At 35.1% G+C, this 19124-nt stretch overlaps 2 protein-coding genes across 2 annotated transcripts; both read left to right on the top strand.

Annotated features, from left to right (window-relative positions):
- Positions 1–2074: 2074 nt before the first annotated feature.
- Positions 2075–9686, top strand: LOC143613673 (uncharacterized). Its single transcript, XM_077087321.1, has 12 exons — positions 2075–2338; positions 2450–2495; positions 3214–3639; positions 5905–6197; positions 6288–6464; positions 6912–7100; positions 7201–7275; positions 7496–7562; positions 7644–8673; positions 8761–8814; positions 9451–9522; positions 9644–9686. Exons 1-12 carry the CDS (start codon positions 2075–2077, stop codon positions 9684–9686), a joined length of 2736 nt encoding a protein of 911 aa, XP_076943436.1.
- Positions 9687–11961: 2275 nt separating this feature from the next.
- On the top strand, positions 11962–18190 carry LOC143613677 (beta-arabinofuranosyltransferase RAY1-like). Its single transcript, XM_077087325.1, has 5 exons — positions 11962–12320; positions 13153–13405; positions 14029–14775; positions 15748–15994; positions 17745–18190. The coding sequence occupies exons 1-5, from the start codon at positions 11962–11964 to the stop codon at positions 18188–18190; spliced, it is 2052 nt and encodes a 683-aa protein (XP_076943440.1).
- The last annotated feature ends 934 nt before the right edge of the window (positions 18191–19124 follow it).

Below are 19124 nucleotides of genomic sequence, written 5' to 3'. Positions count from 1 at the left end.
CGGCATGGAAAGCAAAGACTAAAAACTAGATGTAACTTGAATAAATGACTTCTATCTTGTGAGATAAGTTTGACAGTTATGCAGACAGTATCAGCTTATAAAAACAAACAGTCTTATATTTTCAGCTTGCAGATCTTCAGACCACATCTTCAGTTGCAGACATGAAAACAGATGAAATCAGCTTGCAGACAGTTTATGTCTGCAAAAACAAACAGCACCTTAGTTTGATTAGTATAGTATGACCTTGGCTTTTTTTAAATAAAATTAAACTTAGAAATTATATGTTTTGAAAAATATGTACTCAAGAATAGTAGCATGGCCCATATGTACTAAGTAACTAGGCCATATGTGGTGTAGTGATGAGTCTTTACTCAATGTTTTGGCATACTAGGAACCTATTAATCATTCACTTAGGATTCCTTTTTCTGACAACATATCAATTATATATTCATATATTATAAAAAACTCATAATTTTTATAATGCCAATTTTGGGATAGTACTTAGTTCACTAACCACTTGAACTTTATTAACACCCATATACATATCAAAGTCTCTTCACACTCACATGTTTATATTTTGTTAAACCTACCACATCTCTATCTCATTCATAAAAAGTTATTGTATTGTATTTTCCTTACAATAGTGAATCTTTAAATATTCCTATTTATAAAATAGGGAAAATCTCTATAATTTATAAATGTTAGATAAAGATAAAAACAGAGATACTATTGTGAATATTTTTATAAAACTTTAATAGGCATGCAATTTATTTTAATAAATATTATAAAAAGTAGATTGTAAGGTTAATCAACAACTCCATACATCAACTATCGTCTATTTTTCGTTAGTTTCCATTATTTTGGTCAGATTTTTATGCTTCTAACCAATACACTCAAACTTAATTGATTCATTGTAAATATGTAACCTTATTCATTAACTTATAATCACACCGGTAGCATCAAGTCACCAACTTCTAGTTTGCTCATTTCTCTCTCTCTCTATGGCCGATTTCGAGTTTATTACTTACTTGATGAATTTTATGATTACCTAACATATATGTATACCGAGTAAAACTTAATAAAACATAAGTCAATGAGCTTTAGCTCAACTAGTATCGGAGGGGAAGTGAAGATTTAGGTTGGAGAACGCAGTCTGCAAGGTGCCAACTTCAAAACAATTCCAACAGGGTTTTACCGTAGTGGGCCTTTGGGCGTGATGTTTTTGAGATGATGGTAGGGATGTTCACGAACCGAGCCGAACGTAAACTTACTCATACTTGGTTTGGTTTGAAAGCGATCCGAACCGAGCAGTTTGAATTTAAATAAACGAGCGACATTTTTATGCTTAAGCTTGGTTTGGTTTGAAATCGAGCAGCTTCTTTTGGCTTGGTTTTACTTGATTGACGTATAAAATTTTCAATTTTAAATTTCTAAAACTCCAATATATCATTAATTCAAGACTTTTAACTCTAAAATGTCTAAAACTCAAAGTTAACAAGAAAACATATATAAAACGAGCGACTAAGGTTTAAACTTGAACTTTAAAATTAGCACAAAAGAGAAAAATTTTAAAAATTTTAAAAAATAGTATACACTCACACAAGTACATAATATTAATAAATAAAATATAATCCGAGCAAAACAAAACCGAGCAAGGCTTTGCTAGTGTTTGGCCTGTTTTCAAACCGAACCGAGCCGAACGGCTCATTTCCAAACGGAGCCGAAATCGGACGAGCATTTTTCGAGCAATTTCCGAAACGACGAGTAGTTTGGACAGTCCTAGATGATGGGCTTGAGCTACCTGAAGTCGTATGTGATCGCGGGCATACAGAGTCACCTTTTCCCATTAAGTTGTAATTCATAAAAACTCGTGGGAGGTAAGTGTAACTTCCCAGAATATACAACTTTTATCCCGTCCCATTTTCACGTTTTCCGTTCTCCGATCACCACCGTTTACATCTCCGTTACCGTCCACCTTATTCTTCACACGCCGTTAACCCACAACCGTCAAATCACAACACAATTAAACCATCAATCAATCAAACACACAACCAAACCCTAATTTAACCATCAAATGGACTTCCGTTACACCAGACCACCACCGGAATCTCAACAACCACCACCACAACAACCAGTTCCTCCACCTCCAGGTACCTGGTACACCGCTCAATTCCAGTCGCCGTCACCTCCTACGTCACATTGGGCCCCACACTCCGACCACCACCACCGTCCGCCGCCGCCACCGCCACCGCCGTATCGCTCGAACAATTACAATTACTATGTGACTCCGAGACCTCATATGCCGCCGCCGCCAGCTCATTATGCTAATGTTAATCAGGTAAACCCTAACCTAACCCTAGGTTGCTACAGACTTACAGTATAATATGCTTTGAGCTTAGAGTATTGCTATATATATAGTTTACTGATTGTTTTATTATTATTATTATAGGAGTGGAGTAATCAAAGCTGGAGTCATCAAGGTTGGGATTATTCAGGTTCGATTTTTTTGTTACTTGATATTAATAAGCTAGATATGTCAGGCGAGAAGTTCGTTTATGTTCGTTCGTTTAATAAATAAACTAACATGAACACGGAATTTCGTTTGATTAAGTAAATGAATGAACATGATCTGAGGTTATGCTCGTTCAATTGTGTTTGTAAACGCTCGATAATGTGTTTGTTTTCTTTTGTTTATGTTTCGTTTAATAAATAAACTAACATGAACAAGGAGTTTCATTCGATTAACTAAATGAACAAACACGAGCAGAGACCATGTTGGTTCAGTTGTCTTTGTAAATGTTCGATAATGCGTTTGTTTTCTTCTGCTTATGTTTGTTCATTAAAGATTTTTTACATGGTTTAATAATTTTTATAATCTTATCATATAGATTAAGCAAAATTATTGTTAATAATTTTGGTTAAATCTATATGATAAGATTAGAGAAGTAATTAAAAAATATAAAAAGTTAAAACCTTTAATGAGCAAACATAAACGGAAGAAATAAGCACATTATCGGACATTTACAAACACAGCAGAACAAACATGGCCTCTGTTCGCGTTTGTTTAGTTAATCGAACAAAATTCCTTGATCATGTAAGATCATTTATTAAACGAACTAACATAAACTACCTTCCCGCTGAGCAGTTTGTTGAGTGTGTTCGTTTCTCATATTAACAAGCTAGATATTTGTGCTGATTGTCAACATGTTCCAGTTGCAGCACATAACAGAAATGAAGATGATTGGGCTGCTAGGGCTAAAGCATGGGCAGCTTCAAAAGCTGTAACAGATGGCCAACATCAACATCAACATTCACAGTCAGCACCTGCCAATCCACCGGAAGAAACAAATCACCAGAATCAATATCCACTGAATTCGGATTATCAGCAACATTCACTTCCTCCATCAAGCTACCAGCAATATCCATCTTCTTTTGCACTGCCACCTAGACCACCTGCAAACCATCTGCAAGAGCCGTCATCTTTTAGTTCTGGATATGCCCCGGATGGACATTATTCGTATCCTGCCAGAGATGGGAATTTGCGGGATCCAGCTGCTGTATATTCTCATCAAGAAACTGCGCCTACAATTGTATCAGCTCACCAGCTGGAGGTACCTTCTAGTTATTCTTCTGTTGCAGGTAATGAGTTAACTGATGTCTTTGGTTTAGCTCCTGAAGCTTGTTTGAAGAAATGCTTTCGTATAAATTGCATTCAGTTATTATCTTTTCTTCCCCAAATGTACACTGTTGCTGAAAGCTTGTTGATTCATCAGTTTTCTCTCTTTTTTTATGTCTCCTCCCTTTCCTATAAATGCTAAATTAGTTAATGTGAAAAGCATCGTTTCAGTTCTCATCTTAAGTTGCAAATAGGTCAAAAGAACTTAGAATAACGTGTAACCTGAAAACCATGGCCATGTTTGTCGAGTATCTACACTCCTCATAATTGTTAAAAGAGTGCTGCTTATACTTCTGTTGGACCACCTGTATCACTAATGCTGATTGATCTAATCTCACCGCAAGTTAAGTGTTTTCTTAAATAAAATGTGATCCATAATCTGTAATATGGGAAGGTTAAACTTTGAACCTTAAGTGGGACCAATTCTGTATGGTTATTTACCAATTCAAGGATATTCGAGATGTTATTAACTCACCCCCTTCTTATTCTATCTTTGTAAAATTATATATCTAACACTCTTAACAGGCAACATACTTGTTTCAAGGATATATGTGCACTATTTCATGCTCTTCTGTGATGCCCATCTTTTGTATATATCTTGCAGCGTATTAGTTTCATTTTGTAAGTGGGTTAGTTTCATTTTGTATAGCTTTAAGTTTACCAGGGGCAGCATCTTTACCTAATGACCATATACCAATTTTGGATGTGCTTTTGGATCCGATTATTTTATGCCAATCTTCGTATATAAAGCTGATAAATATTGTAAAATACTCAAGTCCATTTAAAATTTAATGGGTAACTGATTCTGACGAAGTCATCGTGTTAAGTAGCATGCCAAATATGATAGGGGAGGCTATTGGGCTTGTTGGTCATTTAGCAAATATATCTTTGTTAAATGGTTGGTTTACTAGCAATTATATTGCATTGTGTTAAGGATCCATATAGCATTTGTAGAAAGTTAATGGTCAGTCCATAACCAATCAATCTTCTATAAACTATGGAGAAGTTTTTTATTGAACGCATAAAATGCGATCATAGGATTACAACAGTGAAGTGACTGTGAAGGTTGTTTGAAATGTTCTTTTTTTATATTAAATGGCTGTTTCTCATATCTGCTTTGTCATATCGGAGTGACGAAAAATTATGCAGTTTCATATATCATCTTTCATTTTATTTTTTATTATCTACCTATGGTAGTTTTCTTTTTCTGGTAGGATTTCTTGATATTATTGTGTAGTTTTATAAAACCACAAGTCTAAACTATCTTATAAGACTATGCCCAGCGGGCTTACGGCCGATATTTTCATAAATTTGCTTCAGCATCAGCTACAATGAACAGTAGTTTTAAGTGGCTTAACTTTGTTGTGAAACTGATGATGATGCGTAAACATCATACTTTTGTTATGGATGCATCCATGCATCAGTTAAGGCTTATAAGTCTTGTTTTGGAATCATATTCATTCGATAAGAGTCTATGACATGAGGAAATAATTGGCCTTGTAAATCGATCACCTTCAATGTAAAGGAGTTTCTGTTATTGTAAATATTCATTGACAATTTTTGTTGAATTGAAGAATTTTTTCAAGAATGTCTAGTCAGTATTTTTTGCCTTCTGATCTCTTTACATGCTCCAAATCTGGCATTGGCTCATTTTGTTTGTTTCTCTAATAAGATCTTATTTACTTATACCGAAATATATTGAACGGATCACAAAGTGGTAAAATCTGAATGGAGCTGGATAAGTTGGCTTATCTTAATTTTTGATATCATGAAATTGGCCATTCGTAGTTTATGAGAAATCACTCTTTTTCCTTCTAATTTAGAGAAGTGTTGTTCTCCAGTTTTTGTACTGTATATTTTCCATTCAGTCCCATTTTTCTTATGAACACGATACTTTACGAGTTTGTTTAGAGCGATGAAGATTGTCTATGAATATGAAGTAGGATTCTTGAATGATGGGTCTTGCAGGTAAATTTTTCTGGGAGATACTAAAGGATAAGAAGAACAGTTTCTGATTCATTTTTTTTTTCACGTTATTACTGGGAACTGAACTAACCTGAATCACAGTTTCTGATTCATTTTTTTTTTCACGTTATTACGTGACATTGTTAAAAGAAAAGAAAGTGTTTGGTTAAATTAAGTAAATTATAAATAGACGATTGCATCTTCACAGTTAGAACCAACAACAGTGAACACTTCCAGTGTGTGATTTCTTATTTGAATGACAGGTAAAGAAGAGCCAAGTGATATGAACAGGAATTTTTATCAACCACCACATATGGCATATGCTTCAGCTCCACAACACCAAGTCCAACAATCAATTTCTCCTAATGAAAGATCGGTTCCCGTTGAACAACCTCATTATTCATATAACAACTTATCAGCCGAGTCAGCATCTGATCTTAGCAATCAGCCTTTAGATTTTGCGCCGAGGTACGGTCATGATCCTGGTCCGTTTGGGCAATCAGGTGTCCCTGGAATGCCTTATTCTATGCCTCCAGTCCACACTACAATTCAACAGGTTTTGATCTTAATTCTGAGTAGTCATAACCGCCTTTTTGTGTTATCTATAATTTTATACAGAAACCTTAAATTTTGTTTCTGTGTTCAGACTGATCCTGCTTTGGGTGTTTCTTCTCCTGCTCCTTTGCATCCAACGCCTTTTGGGAGAATATCAAGCTTCCAACCAACTATGCCATCTGCAAACACAACATTTCCAATTGGGACATCAAATGCATTTCATGGTGATACATATGGGACACCCGGGTTTCCTGAGCGCCCTAAAAAGGTAATTAAATAGAGGTGGCAGTTTTAACTTGTTTATATACCAATGGTTCGATTTGGGATTTTGGGTTATGTTTTATCTCTAACTGGTCAAAGGGTTGGCATTAATATTTAATAAAAAAGGAAAAGGGCAAAAGTCAAATGTGCGGAGTATATCATCTGAGGTCAAAGTTATTCTAATGAGTCCAAATGCATAAAGCCTTCTAAATTGCTTTACTAAAAAGACTTCAGCCTGTTATTCTTACAAAATTCTCAATTTTGACCCATTGGTATTGAAACACATCGTAGTCCAAATGCATAAAGCCTTCTAAATTGCTTTACTAAAAAGAATTTACTAAAGCCTGTTATTCTTACAAAATTCTCAATTTTGACCCATTGGTATTGAAACACATCATAGTTTTTTCTGTTTCTCGGGTTGTTCTGTACTCTATCTGAAACTGAGACTCTTCAGGCTTCGGTGCCAAACTGGCTTAGAGAGGAAATTATAAAAAAGAAAGCAGTTATTGGTAGTTCAGCCCCAGAGGTTTCCAGACAGGACACCGAGTCTAATGAAGATGAAGTTATGGACTATAAAGGAGATCTGGTGGGTGGAAAAAACATGGACTCAGCTCGGTCAACAGAAGAAGAGGACGATGACGAGGTTCTATTCTGCATATGCACGGCACATTTTTGTTTTTTAGAGCTTCTTATAGTTATTGTATATGTTATATTATGATTACCTTCTTTCATTTCTTATGTAGGATTATGTCAAAGCTGCTAGAACTGCTGCAGTTAACCAGGAAATAAAACGCATCTTAACTGAAGTTCTTTTGAAGGTGAAACAAAACAGATGCTAATAACTATTCTTTTATAAGTATTTGTTTTAGGATGTTGCTTTAGTTATCGAAATACTTTTCAAATATTGCTCACGTGCGCAAATATACTTGCTCATTCAAGCTTAAGCAGTTTGTGTGCATCAAAATCGATAATGGTTTTCATTATAATTTATTTTTTGGTGCTTGCTATTAAGAGAGTGATCTGCATGCTTTTGATCAGGTTACAGATGAACTATTTGATGAAATTGCTACGAAGGTTTTAGAAGAAGACGATCTTAACGTAAAAGGTTAGCGTTATTTGTGACTTTATTTGCTTGCTTTATCATTGTTGTGGCATGCTGTGAAGTAATTACGTATTTGTTATGCAGTCGAACGTAAGGCTGATAATGCTTCAGCAGTTATAACTCCTAAACCTACTGCAAAGGTCATAATTCCAGCCAATACCAAAGGAGCTGACGTGGACGATGCTAATGGGAAGTCTACTTCTAGCTCACCTGGAGATCTTCTAGGACTTGGTAGTTATGCTTCTGATGACGACGATGATGAAGAAAAAGATGTTAAAAATCCGTCTGTTCCATCTTTCATTAGCAGTAAGCCACGTGCCCAGCTGTCAGAAAATGGTAGTTCACAAGTAGATGATGTCGATGTGCATGGTAAGAAGCTTCTAGAAGAAAATGATTCCCATAAGGTGGGCCCAAATGGAGTTACAGAGTCTCATAATGATAAGTCTAGTGGGGAGAAAGTCAAACCAGATAGCTCTGACTTTTCAAAGTCAAAACCGAGCGTCATTGAAGATGGTGTTAAGGCTAAGAATTCATTACACGATGATTCTGAAAATGGGCCCGATAAGAGTGACAAGGACAAGAAACGTAATAAGGTAGACGAGGATAGTGGGACCCACGATGAAAGAAACATGAAGAGGGCAAAACAGGAAGATCGAAATGGTTCTGAAGAGAAAATAGAGGATCACAATTCAGGGAGAAGGGTTGGTAAAACTGAAGTCAAGAATGATAAAGAAGAGAGAGAAAGGGATAGAAGATCCCATGACAAAGAAGATAGAGAAAAGGAGAAAAGATCCCGCGACAAAGAAGAAAAAGAAGAGAGAGAAAGGAATAGAAGATCCCGTGACAAAGAAGATAGAGAAAGGGATAGAAGACCCCGTGACAAAGAAGATAGAGAAAGGGACAGAAGATCCCGTGACAAAGAAGATAGTCGAAAACGAGATAAAGAAAAAGATGACAAGAATGAACGATCAAAGTATAAACCCGATGGTGACTCGAGCCGACACAAGCGGCGTCATTCTCCGTCACCTGGCGGGAGAGGGCGGAGCAGCAAGGACAACTCTTCGGTTAGCCATGCTCGTGGTTCAAGTGATAGCTCTTCTGATGACTTAAGAAGGTATAATATATTCATTACACCAATATGTAACACTTACCTTTTGTTCTTTTATACAAGTTTTACTCATTCTGAGTTCACATCTTGCAGGAAGGTACGTTCTAGAAGACGTGATTTATCTCCATCTCCTTTGAGGTCAAGAAGGTACTTGTTTTAGCTATTTTCTCTCTCTTATCTTTTTAGTATGCACGCCATTGATTAATGTCACGTTCTTTTAGGGCATGTTATTAGCATATTTTACTGCCATCGAACTAATCATTTCTAACTTCTAACTTCAGTTGGACACCAAACACATACCGTCATTTTAAAATCTTGCTCATGCTTGACATGCTGTTTTCTATTCTACCTTTTCTTAATGATACCTTACTATTTAGAATAGTACCGAATTATGCAGGTAGAAGTGTGCATGCAGTATATATACACATACATATATATGTGTATACATATATTTTATTGCTCTTTTTTTGACTAGGCATGTTTTTTTAAATCACCTAGCTTACAATACTAATTTGTTTAGTCTTTTGTTATCAGAGTTATGTTATGTAGGAGAACGTTTCATAGTATTTAAAAAACATGAAATTGACATCAAGGCTCAAAATATAATGTGCATGTTAGCTCAATTTATAATATGTTGTTTAATAATAGCGGCGGCTATATATTATCACCACAACCACCTTGTCATCAACATCATTAAGGTTTATCATTAGCGAAAAAAAAAACAAATGTTTTATATGCATAATAGATGATATTATATCATATGGGATGATGTTTGATTTCTAGACAAGTGTCAAGGTCTCCTAGCAAGCGTTCTCACCGCAGGCAATCTAACTATTCTTCTCTTGAAACCACCAGGTATGTATGACAAGAACCTTTTATTCATAATATAACCAAAAGAAACCGGTCTGAACATTTGGTCAAATGTGTTGACTTTTATGTTCTCTGACTTACAAGCTGGTCAATTGTGTCGATGCAGAGAAAGGAGGAGGTTGAGGTCACGGTCAAGATCCAGGACCTGAAGATGATAGCATGAAGATTACACTTTGCGTGCTTATTTTCTGACAGCTTTTGAGGGTCGACCAATGTTGACTAATCCGGTTGGCATGCTACGTAGCTATCTTATATGGATTAGAGAGACCCCATTGGTTCGAACGTGTAAAAAAGGAGAATAAACGAGTGTTTAATATGCAAGTTTCTTAAATGGTCTTTATCGTTCGAAGTGTTGTTACGACGGCGAGGCTAATTTTGTGTTTTCTCCTAAGCCATGATAGACCATTTGCTGATGATATGTAGATTGTAGAACTCCTTTTCTGTTTGCAAGTCTGGTATGTTAATGCATTTATTAATTTTGTAACCTTGAACTTTGAAGCAACTTGGAGATGTTTATTATTATTCTAGTGAAAGCAATGAAACAAAAATAGTAATGTGTTTGTTTATATCTATATCAAAACTTGTGTATTGAAAATTTAAATATTTTAGTAAAGGGGTAATACTATAAAAAACTAACATACTTTCTGTTTTTCTCTTACGAAAGACATTCTTTTTTAAGTCTAGATTGGATATATAAAATATCTTAATTAAAGTTACAGAAACCCAATAACAAAACGAAACCCTATGGTTAAATAAATCCAATAAAGAAATCGTTGCCTGTGAAATTTCGCCATAGTCAGGGTTGGGAGATTCAAATATGAGAGGGTCGAATACCCACCATCGAAGATTACGAACTTATGGCTTTCCCACACAATGTCATGACTGTTCATCCTCCGCTTCTCTCTTCGTTGTTGATTTCGTCGCCGGCCTCCTCTTCCTCTATGCCTCTGAATGAATTTCTTGACGTAACGATAACCAAATGAGATCAAATTCTGATACCCTATGTGTCGTCTCTCTGTCTTAGGGGAGAAGAAAAAAAAGACGAAAGTCATAAATGTTTATATGCGGTCCATTCAGGAAGTGCACGGGATTCAAAACTCGTTCTTTAATATGTATTGTAATATAGCATATGACATGATACTATTTATAACTGTACTAAAATATTTTCATTAAGTTGATTCTTTATAACTTTCATACATGATGCTTATTTAAATTGTATTTAAATTTACAATGTACTTCATTTTTATCATATGATAATGTAACTCTTACAAAATAGACTCAAATAAAATTACAATTTTTTTAGAAGCGACTTTCTTGTAGTTAAATAAAATTACATCACTCGTTTTTTTATAAAATTTTATAAATAAAAATAAAAACATCATAACGATATATTTAACTTTTACTAAAAACATTATGTAATCATGTATTAAAATTAATGATACAAAATAATAATAATAATAATAATAATAATAAACACCATTTGATAATGGTAGAAGTTGGATTATGGTTTGACCCGGAGACTATGAGTGGGTGGTGGCTTGCCTACTCCATGTCAACTCTCACATGTCTCCTTTTCCGGTGGCTATGGTGGTTCGTTTCTCATACCAAAGAAGCTTCATTTTTCAGTTAAAGCTTCACTCTTTTTCTATCTTTTTCACACATTTTTGCATCAGGAATCACACTTTTCAAAAACCCATCTCAGCTATTTAAAATTTTTCATTTCTTGATCAAACCCATCAAGAAATTGTGTAAAAAATGGTAATTTTGCATTTAAAAGCAATAAAGACTGGATTATTAATGGTTTGGCTATGATGGTTCATTTTTCACACCAAAGAAGCTTCATTTTTTCCAATCTTTTTACACATTTTTTGCAACAAGAATCACACTTTTCAAATACCCATTTTCATTCTTTACATGAGTTGCCATAAAAAGCCTTAAAGAAGTTTGATTATTTTCTTCAAATTCATCTCAAATGGCATTTTTTGATCATACCCATCTCAAATCTTTAGTCAAATTCATTTCTTGATCAAACCCATCAAGAAATTTAGACTAATTTGCCTCAATTTTGTCTAAAAATGGTAACTTTTCATTCAAAAGCACTAAATATTGGATTATTAATGGTGTGGCTTCACTTTTTTTCAATCTTTTTCACACATTATTTGCAACAAAAATCACACTTTTCAAATACCCATTTTCATTCTTTACATGAGTTGCCATAAAAAGCCTTAAAAAGTTTGATTATTTTTTTCAAATTCATCTCAAATGGCATTTTTTGATCAAACCCATCTCAAATCTTTAATAAATTTCATTTCTTGATCAAACCCATGTCAAATCTTTAAAAAAAATCATTTCTTGATCAAACCCATCTCAAATCTTAAAAAAAATCATTTCTTGATCAAACCCATCAAGAAACTTAGTGTAAAAATGGCAACTTTTTATTCACAAGCACTAAAGATAGGATTACTAATGGTTTGGCTATGTGGGTTTGTCTTAATATTAATCTCTTTCTATGCCACTACTCAAATACCACCATCTTCTTTCACTAAAGATGAGCAAATCAAGAATCTTGCTAATTCAGTGGGACCCACTGTTACAATATTTGCAGCTGCTAGGCCTTTTATTGGGTGGATTGGGAGTAAACAGTCTTTAGCTGTTAGATCATGGCTTGATTTATCACAAGACATTAGAGTTGTTCTGTTTAGTCAAGATTCTTCTGTGTTCTCATTTGCAGAGTCTTTTGGGCATCATTCTAGGGTTTCTGTTGAACCCAACATCGATTACACGTAAGCCGTTCTCAATTCGCTTAAAGTTTTCATTTTTATAGCTTTTAACTTAATGGCATACATAAATTTGCATTGATGAGATGTAAATCTTATAAATTGTTCATATATGAAATTGTTCAGTAGGATCGGTTTTGCCATTCAAAAGGGGTGGCAGCGCAGCTTGGTGCGCGCTTACCTGCCTCTCTATTGTAATTGGATCATTTTATTATAATATAAAAAAATTTTAACTTAAAAATAATATATTATATAATCCAAGGTAAATCTTTAACTTATTAGGGGGATGTTTGGGATTGCTTATCTTCACCAACTTATAACTTATTATAAGTTATAAGGAGGTAAAATAAGGAATCCCAAACACCCTTTAGGTATTTGGTTTGGCCAGCTGGCAGTGGCCTTTTGCCATTGGGTCACCCCGTACGGAGTACCTAGGCAATTCTCGGAGGAAGACCTCCTAGGGATAAGAGACATAGGGCTAAAGAGAGAGCCAAAAAAGGATCTTTCGTCTGTTTGTTGGCCGTTCAAATAATAATAATAATAATCAGATTTGAGTTTTCGGGTAAAATATGATCTTTGTTATGTCTTTATGTTTATTTAGTGTCATATTAATTGAATTTTTAGGAAACATTGGTAGAAACTTATTGAGATACATGTAAATATACTTGCATATCACTATCTTTAATCAACTGATTATTGTATTTTGATCCATATTATCGAGTCACTTCCATATCACACCTTTAATCTTGAGCTTCATTTATAACTAGAGTTAAATGCATGGTTATATGATATAATGAGTACAAGTGTAGGAAATTTTACATTTTATTTATGTGCCTAGATTTTTAGGTACTCCCTTCTTTCATTCAATGGTTGCAAGAGCACAAGCATCGGATTCCGATATATCTGTTTTGATGGACTCAGAAACCATTCTTTTTCCAGACTTCATTTCGACATTAAGTTTTGTTCATAAGCTTGACCATGATTGGATCCTATTTGTTTCATCAAGAAACATATCGGATTTCTCGTTTCAGTTGGATGCATATGGACAACATTGGATAGGAGACAACAGTCAAAGGATTAAAACAGAAAAGGTAGGAAGATGATATCAAAATGTAAATAAAGTTACTCATATATCCTTGTTTAGGGGTGAAGCCGAGCCCAAGCTCAACTAGGCTTGAGCTCTGCTCGTGAGTCGTTTTTCCAAGCTCGGCTCAAGCTCAGCTCAAGCTCAAGCTCAAGCTCAAGCTCAAGCTCAGCTTATTTATTATTTATTAATTATTTTATATACTTTTTTAATCAATTTATATATTTTTTAGTTATAACTTTTGTATATAACATAATTTTTTGTTTAGTTAATATTTATCATAATTTTATATTATTATACATTAAATAAAAGTTATATGAACAATAGACTCGCGAGCCAGTTCGAGCTCAATAAGTGAAGCTTAGGCTTGATTTCGTTTAAGCTCGGCTTGATTCAAGCTTTTAACGTGCCAATCTCGAGTAGCTCGTGAACCTACATGGCTCGTTTACACCCCTACCCTTGTTGCATCTATTACTTAAATATTTATAATTTTCCAATTCCAAACATTCAGCAACACAAAAAGTGATTGTTACAATGTCAAAATGCACCTAAACCATATTTAACACCACACCATAATCACTTTCAAAATGCACATCCAAACTCCCATTAAATCTCTACTCTCTTAACTAGTTGCAGGAATTTCTATCTCTTGGATGGCGGGAACATTGTGACGACATGAATATAATTATGGCGTGGAATAACATCGATATACCTTTGCATAACGGAGTTTTACCTCCTTTTTTGTATGGACAAGGTTTTCACACCAATTGGATCATTACCGAGGCTTCATCGTCAAACTTTAGGTTCGTGTTTGATGCATGTTTGACCATCTCAAGTTTCTTTGTCAATAATATTAATCTCGGCCCGAAAATAGAAGCAAGAAAGTGGGAAAGTGTAGGAAATTCCCATTTGAGAGCTTTGTATGGATCGTTAATGTTTCGTGAAGCCGATTACTCCAATGTGATTAAACTTTTCATATGTAACGGACGATATCATTTTGGAAACACTACAAGTAACATTGTTTATCCATTACGAACCAGTGAAGGACTAAGCTTTAATGGTTTAGACGTGTTTAGATTAAGGAAATATAAGAAACTTTTTAGTTGTTTTGATGGATTAAAATCATTTGAGAGGAAGGCAGTAGGATGCTTAAAAAAGAATGATTTGATGTCATTAGAGCCATTAGTCCTTCCATTTTCTTTAGAGCTTCTATTATCCATGCGTGCAGACGACAATAAGAGGATTGTACTAGCGGTTGCCGGATATAGTTATAAAGATATGTTAATGAGTTGGGTATGCAGGCTGCACCTCCTTCAAGTTTCAAACTTTGTAGTTTGCGCCCTTGATGATGAAACATACGACTTTGGTGTCTTGCAGGTTAGTCTTTCTATAATTGTTCAAAATTTGGATCTTTATTAGAAGGGGTGAGTTTGACTCGTTTAGATTTTTATGGGTTGATACGGGTGTGTTTTATCTCAAACGGGTTAAACGAAAACTAGATTAAAGTGGGACGGGTCAAATATGTCAACGAGGTTGAAAGTCGGCCAATGTCTAAGTCTATTGTTAATGAAGGTAAAGGTTAAAATACAAAGGGAGACAAAAATGAGAAGTGTGAGAAGGATTTGTGTCCACAAAAAAGAAATCCCTAAAAAAAATCAAGAAAAAAAGAAAATCATAACTCAAAATATAATTAAAAAAATAAATAAACTAAAGTGTTTCCCCTGTCTTTCTTGTTAAATAAAAGAAAAGAAAACGACACAATGTCGAAAATAAACAAAAAACACATTGATAAATAAAAAAAGACACAGTAGATCGCATAATATAACACAATTCTGAGCAATGATGAGTAATATAACACAATATCAAGGAAAAAAGACACAATCAATGACAAAAACAAACAAAAAACACAATGATAAATTAAAAGACAATGATCTTTTTCCTCAACACAGTGTTTTTTTTTTTCTGAAGGAGAAACATTTTAGTTTTTTTTTTTTACTTTTTTCATTTTTTTATATTTTGAGTTATGGATTTTTTGTATTAATTTATTATTTTTTTAGCGGGGTTTTTTTGTGGCCACAGATCCTTCTCATTTTTCTCTCTCTTTGTAGTATAACTTGACCTGAATACAACATCTAATAATATTATTGTAATATAATTAGTTTTTCATTAACTACTCATAATTAACACATTAATCATTTCTCATAAAATTTAAATATGGACCAAAAAAGTATTTACTGGTCAACTTGACCCGAACCGTTTTGACCCATAACAAAACTCGAGGGACCCGTCCATCTTGCGACCTCTAATCTTTATATATCTAAAGTAATATATATTATGTAAGTTGTGTAGGGATTGCCTGTTTTTAGGGATATATTAGCTCCAAGCAACATCAGCTATGATGACTGTCACTTTGGAACAAACTGCTTTCAAAGGGTAACAAAAGTGAATTCAAGGGTAGTTTTGGAAATTTTGAAGCTGGGATACAATGTACTAATGAGTGATGTTGATGTTTTTTGGTTTAAAAATCCGTTGCCACTGCTTACCGCCTTCGGTCCTGCAGTTTTTGTGGCTCAGTCTGATGAATACAAAATCACAGGTTTGTGTTTTAAGCAATTCGTCTATAACAATTTTAGTGATCATACATTTAACTTTTAAGGCACCCTGCTTGCGGTTCGCGCATATAATGCATATATGTGTGAACCCTCTGGTGGGCAAAAGTGAAATTGCACTAGTTTTGACGTTATTTTAATAATCTCGTGAAAATAATGTTAAAAGTGGCGGAAGGTTAATCAGGCATCATGTGGTGGCGTTGATAGCCGAAAGACAATGGTACATGCACCAATCGGCCGGTCTCCTGATGGTTGAGTGTTATGTGGCTTATGTCCAAGGCTTGGTGCAAAACTACTATTGAGCCGGGGGTCTCACCGGAAGCAGCCTCTCTATTCCTACGGGGTAGAGGTAAGGCTGCCTACATCTTACTCTCCTCATACCCTACCATAGCTTTGCTATTGGTGGGATATACTGAGTACGATAATGATGACATTGAACTTTTAAGATTAAATAATATACTTTCAAATTAACATGTCCATAGATTATGTTGCAAATTATATGCAAATGTGGTCTATTTATAGTATCTTGTAATACATATGTAGGGTTGTCAAATAATTAGTTTTGAGAACACCCTCTAAGTTTAAGTTAAAATCTAAGCAGTTAATGCGGAAAAATATCGGATATCGGTCAAGTACCAGTATTGAGATATCGGTTATCGCAGTGAGATATTGGTAATTTTAGTGTCATGTAAAATTCATATATTTTACATGATAACACTAATAATTCAGTATACTCTCCTACCATTAACAAATTAAGCTTTTGCTGCTTGCAAAACACTAACAATCGTAGCAAGTAGGAACTGATTAAGACTTAAAACACTAACATTGATCACTAAAATTTGATAATTAAGACTTAAAACACTGATATCGGGAATATCGGTCCAATATCAGTAAAACATCGGTCAATATCAGCGACATTGTCGGTACCGATATTTTACCAAGGGACCGATAACCGATATATATTATATCGGTGATATCGACTGCGTAGGTTAAAAATTAAAATGATGCGGGATTTTCAGGCTAAAACAGATTTTTTTAATTTATATGTTTTTATAGATAAATATTGTGTCAACTATGACGAAAAAACTTAAATTATTTCAATAATAATTTAATATTTTTAAATTATATAATTCAGACGCCCTGCTTGCGGTGCGCACATATAATGTATATATGTGTGAACCCTTGGGTGGGCAAAAGTAAAATTGCACTAATTTTGACGTTATTTTACTAATCACGTGAAAATAACGTTAAAAGTGGCGGAAGGTTAATCAGGCATCATGTGGTGGTGTTGATAGCCGAAAGACAAGGGCACATGCACCAATCAGCCGGTGTCCCGATGATTGAGTGTTATGTGTCTTATGTCCAAGGCTTGATTCAAAACTACTATCGAGCCGGGGGTCTCACCGGAAGCAGCCTCTCTATCCCTATGGAATAGAGGTAAGGCTGTCTACATCTTACCCTCCTCAGACCCTACCATAGCATTGCTATTGGTGGGATATACTGAGTACGATGATGATGATGATGATGATGATGAAATTATATAATTCAGGACATTTTATGCGCCAAAAGTGCACTTTCTTTGAATTATGCTAGTTTATTTAAACTTATCCCTTTGGCCCATTAGAGATTAAATATAACCCGAATCGTCCCGTTCGTAAGTAAATGGATCGAAATTGCTCATCAGTATTTTCTACATTTATATACTTAAAATGTTACCTACTCTACTCTTGTGTGTAGGTCCAATAAATTTACCTAGGCGCCTAAACTCGGGCTTTTACTATGCTCACTCGGATACTACAACAATTGCTGCTTTAAAAAAAGTTGTAAAGCATGCATCTTTATCAAATCTTTCAGAACAACCAAGCTTTTATGATACATTGTGTGGGTTTAACGGATCGTACCGTCTAGATGATGACACGTGTCAAGAACCCGAAACAAATCTCACCGTGCATTTCTTGGACCGAAATCTGTTCCCAAACGGGGCCTACCGAGACCTATGGGACTCAAGTAACGTGTCATCAACGTGCATGAATATAGGTTGTTTTGTACTTCATAATAATTGGATTAGTGGGAGACAAAAGAAGCTAGAACGCCAAGTGGCGTCTGGTCTTTGGGAGTATGATACGAGTACTCGGATGTGTTTACAAAACTGGCAAAGATTTAAACCCATAAGTTACTTTTGACGAGTTGATGTTTACAAAGATTAGCCAAACTAGAGCTGGCACTTTTACCTGAAACCCGAAACCCAACCCGAGAAAACCCGTACCCAAACCCGAACTAACTTGACCCGAGAAATCCGAACCCGAGAAAAGGCTAGACCGAACCGAAGTATATGGGGTTTATTCTTGGGTCAGAATTCTAGGTTGCGGGTCAACCAGAAAAACCCGAATAAATTTAAAACCATATATAGATTTTTTTTTCCGGTTTTATCGGTTTATTTGTGTTTTTGGTTTATTTACATTACGAGTAAAGAAGAATATGCCGCATTTAAATTTAGCAATGTAGTTTCTTTTTCCCTTAGGATACTCGAAACCCTATTAACCCAACCCGAATTACCCGAACCCGAAGTAACCGTGTGAGATTTGGGTTGGGTTTCAGGTCTGGATTTAAAACTTTGAAACCCGAAAAAAACCCGAAACTCGCAAAGCTAACCCGAAAAACCCGAAACCCACAAAGCTAACCCGAAACCTGAAAAATTAACTTGAAGAACCTGACCCGAAAACCCGAAACCCAAGAAACTCACCCGAAGAAACCTGACCCGAAGAACACCCCTGGCCAAAACTTTGGTTTTAACAAACTGGCCGGCTATGAACACTAGAAACAAGAAGAAAGATCCCAAATAAAAACTAAAAAGACGGTTTTTATTGGTTTATAATGATTGAGTTGTCAGCAATGGGAGCTTAGTTTCTTGAAATGCTTAAAGGGTGTATAAGTTCACTCTTTGGAGTCCAATCTTTGGACAAAAATGATTCAAGAAACCGTAAAGAGGTTAAAGATGACTCCTTTTCTACTGGGAGCAGCCGAAAATCAAGAGAAGTTTGTGTTCGGGTTGTTCATGCAGGCGGGAAAGAAGATCTTTATCGAAATCCCGTTACGGTTGCTCAAATAGTCAAGAAC

The sequence above is a fragment of the Bidens hawaiensis genome, unplaced genomic scaffold (assembly GCF_021521415.1).
Source record: "Bidens hawaiensis isolate Kalapana, Puna unplaced genomic scaffold, B.hawaiensis_p1.1 tig00038015_1, whole genome shotgun sequence".
In the NCBI taxonomy this organism is placed as follows: Eukaryota; Viridiplantae; Streptophyta; class Magnoliopsida; order Asterales; family Asteraceae; genus Bidens; species Bidens hawaiensis.
Note: the sequence above shows the minus strand (reverse complement) of the source record. Positions and strands in the feature narration are given on the sequence as shown.

What these genes read in the sequence shown, in the direction of transcription:
- LOC143613673 (XM_077087321.1), top strand. Translation starts at nt 2,075, where the DNA reads ATGGACTTCCGTTACACCAGACCACCACCGGAATCTCAACAACCACCA. An exon ending in TCCACACTACAATTCAACAG is followed by an intron (nt 6,198 to 6,287) that starts GTTTTGATCTTA and finishes TTCTGTGTTCAG; the next exon opens with ACTGATCCTGCTTTGGGTGT. An exon ending in TTCCTGAGCGCCCTAAAAAG is followed by an intron (nt 6,465 to 6,911) that starts GTAATTAAATAG and finishes GAGACTCTTCAG; the next exon opens with GCTTCGGTGCCAAACTGGCT.
- LOC143613677 (XM_077087325.1), top strand. Translation starts at nt 11,962, where the DNA reads ATGGCAACTTTTTATTCACAAGCACTAAAGATAGGATTACTAATGGTT. An exon ending in AAAGGATTAAAACAGAAAAG is followed by an intron (nt 13,406 to 14,028) that starts GTAGGAAGATGA and finishes TCTCTTAACTAG; the next exon opens with TTGCAGGAATTTCTATCTCT. An exon ending in TGATGAATACAAAATCACAG is followed by an intron (nt 15,995 to 17,744) that starts GTTTGTGTTTTA and finishes TCTTGTGTGTAG; the next exon opens with GTCCAATAAATTTACCTAGG.